This window comes from Mesitornis unicolor, unplaced genomic scaffold (assembly GCF_000695765.1).
Source record: "Mesitornis unicolor isolate BGI_N332 unplaced genomic scaffold, ASM69576v1 scaffold34986, whole genome shotgun sequence".
NCBI lineage: Eukaryota > Metazoa > Chordata > Aves > Mesitornithiformes > Mesitornithidae > Mesitornis > Mesitornis unicolor.
In genome coordinates, this window is record NW_010192287.1 from 15,111 (window position 1) to 15,524 (window position 414).

At 29.7% G+C, this 414-nt stretch overlaps 1 protein-coding gene across 1 annotated transcript in view; it reads left to right on the forward strand.

The window, feature by feature from the left end:
* The window catches only part of LOC104542652 (dual specificity protein phosphatase CDC14B-like), a gene marked incomplete at its 5' end in the record, with an annotated part of 18,231 nt that overhangs the window by 13,737 nt on the left and 4,080 nt on the right, over positions 1 to 414 (forward strand). The window contains one exon of the mRNA XM_010187029.1: positions 192 to 254. Within this exon, the coding sequence (XP_010185331.1) occupies positions 192 to 254 (63 nt within the window). The remainder of the gene's footprint in view (positions 1 to 191; positions 255 to 414) is intronic.

Genomic DNA, 414 nt, shown 5'->3' on the forward strand with positions numbered 1-414 from the left:
TCATTCATATTAAAATTTACAAATCTGTTTTGAACCAAGACTGAGCTGATACATATTTTTTCCAATATATGAAGAAATCTTTCTGAAAGAGTAGAACAGGTATTAACAGGCTTTCAGGAACCTAAAAGTGTGATAAACTGTTCTTATTGAAAAACTGTTGTCTTCGTTAAAAGCTGCATTCTGATTTTTAGGCTTTGCAGTTTGGTTTCCTGGATTTCAATACGTTTGATGTAAATGAATATGAGCATTATGAAGTAAGTGTTCAGTATCAGTCTACTGATTTGTTTGCTATCTACCAATTATTGATAATGTGCCTTTTTTTTAGTATTAGGTTCCATTTCTGTTTTGTCTTTTTAAACTTTGATTGTTAGATAAAGGTGTGCAGTCAGAAAGAATATTAAAATTCAGATTTAA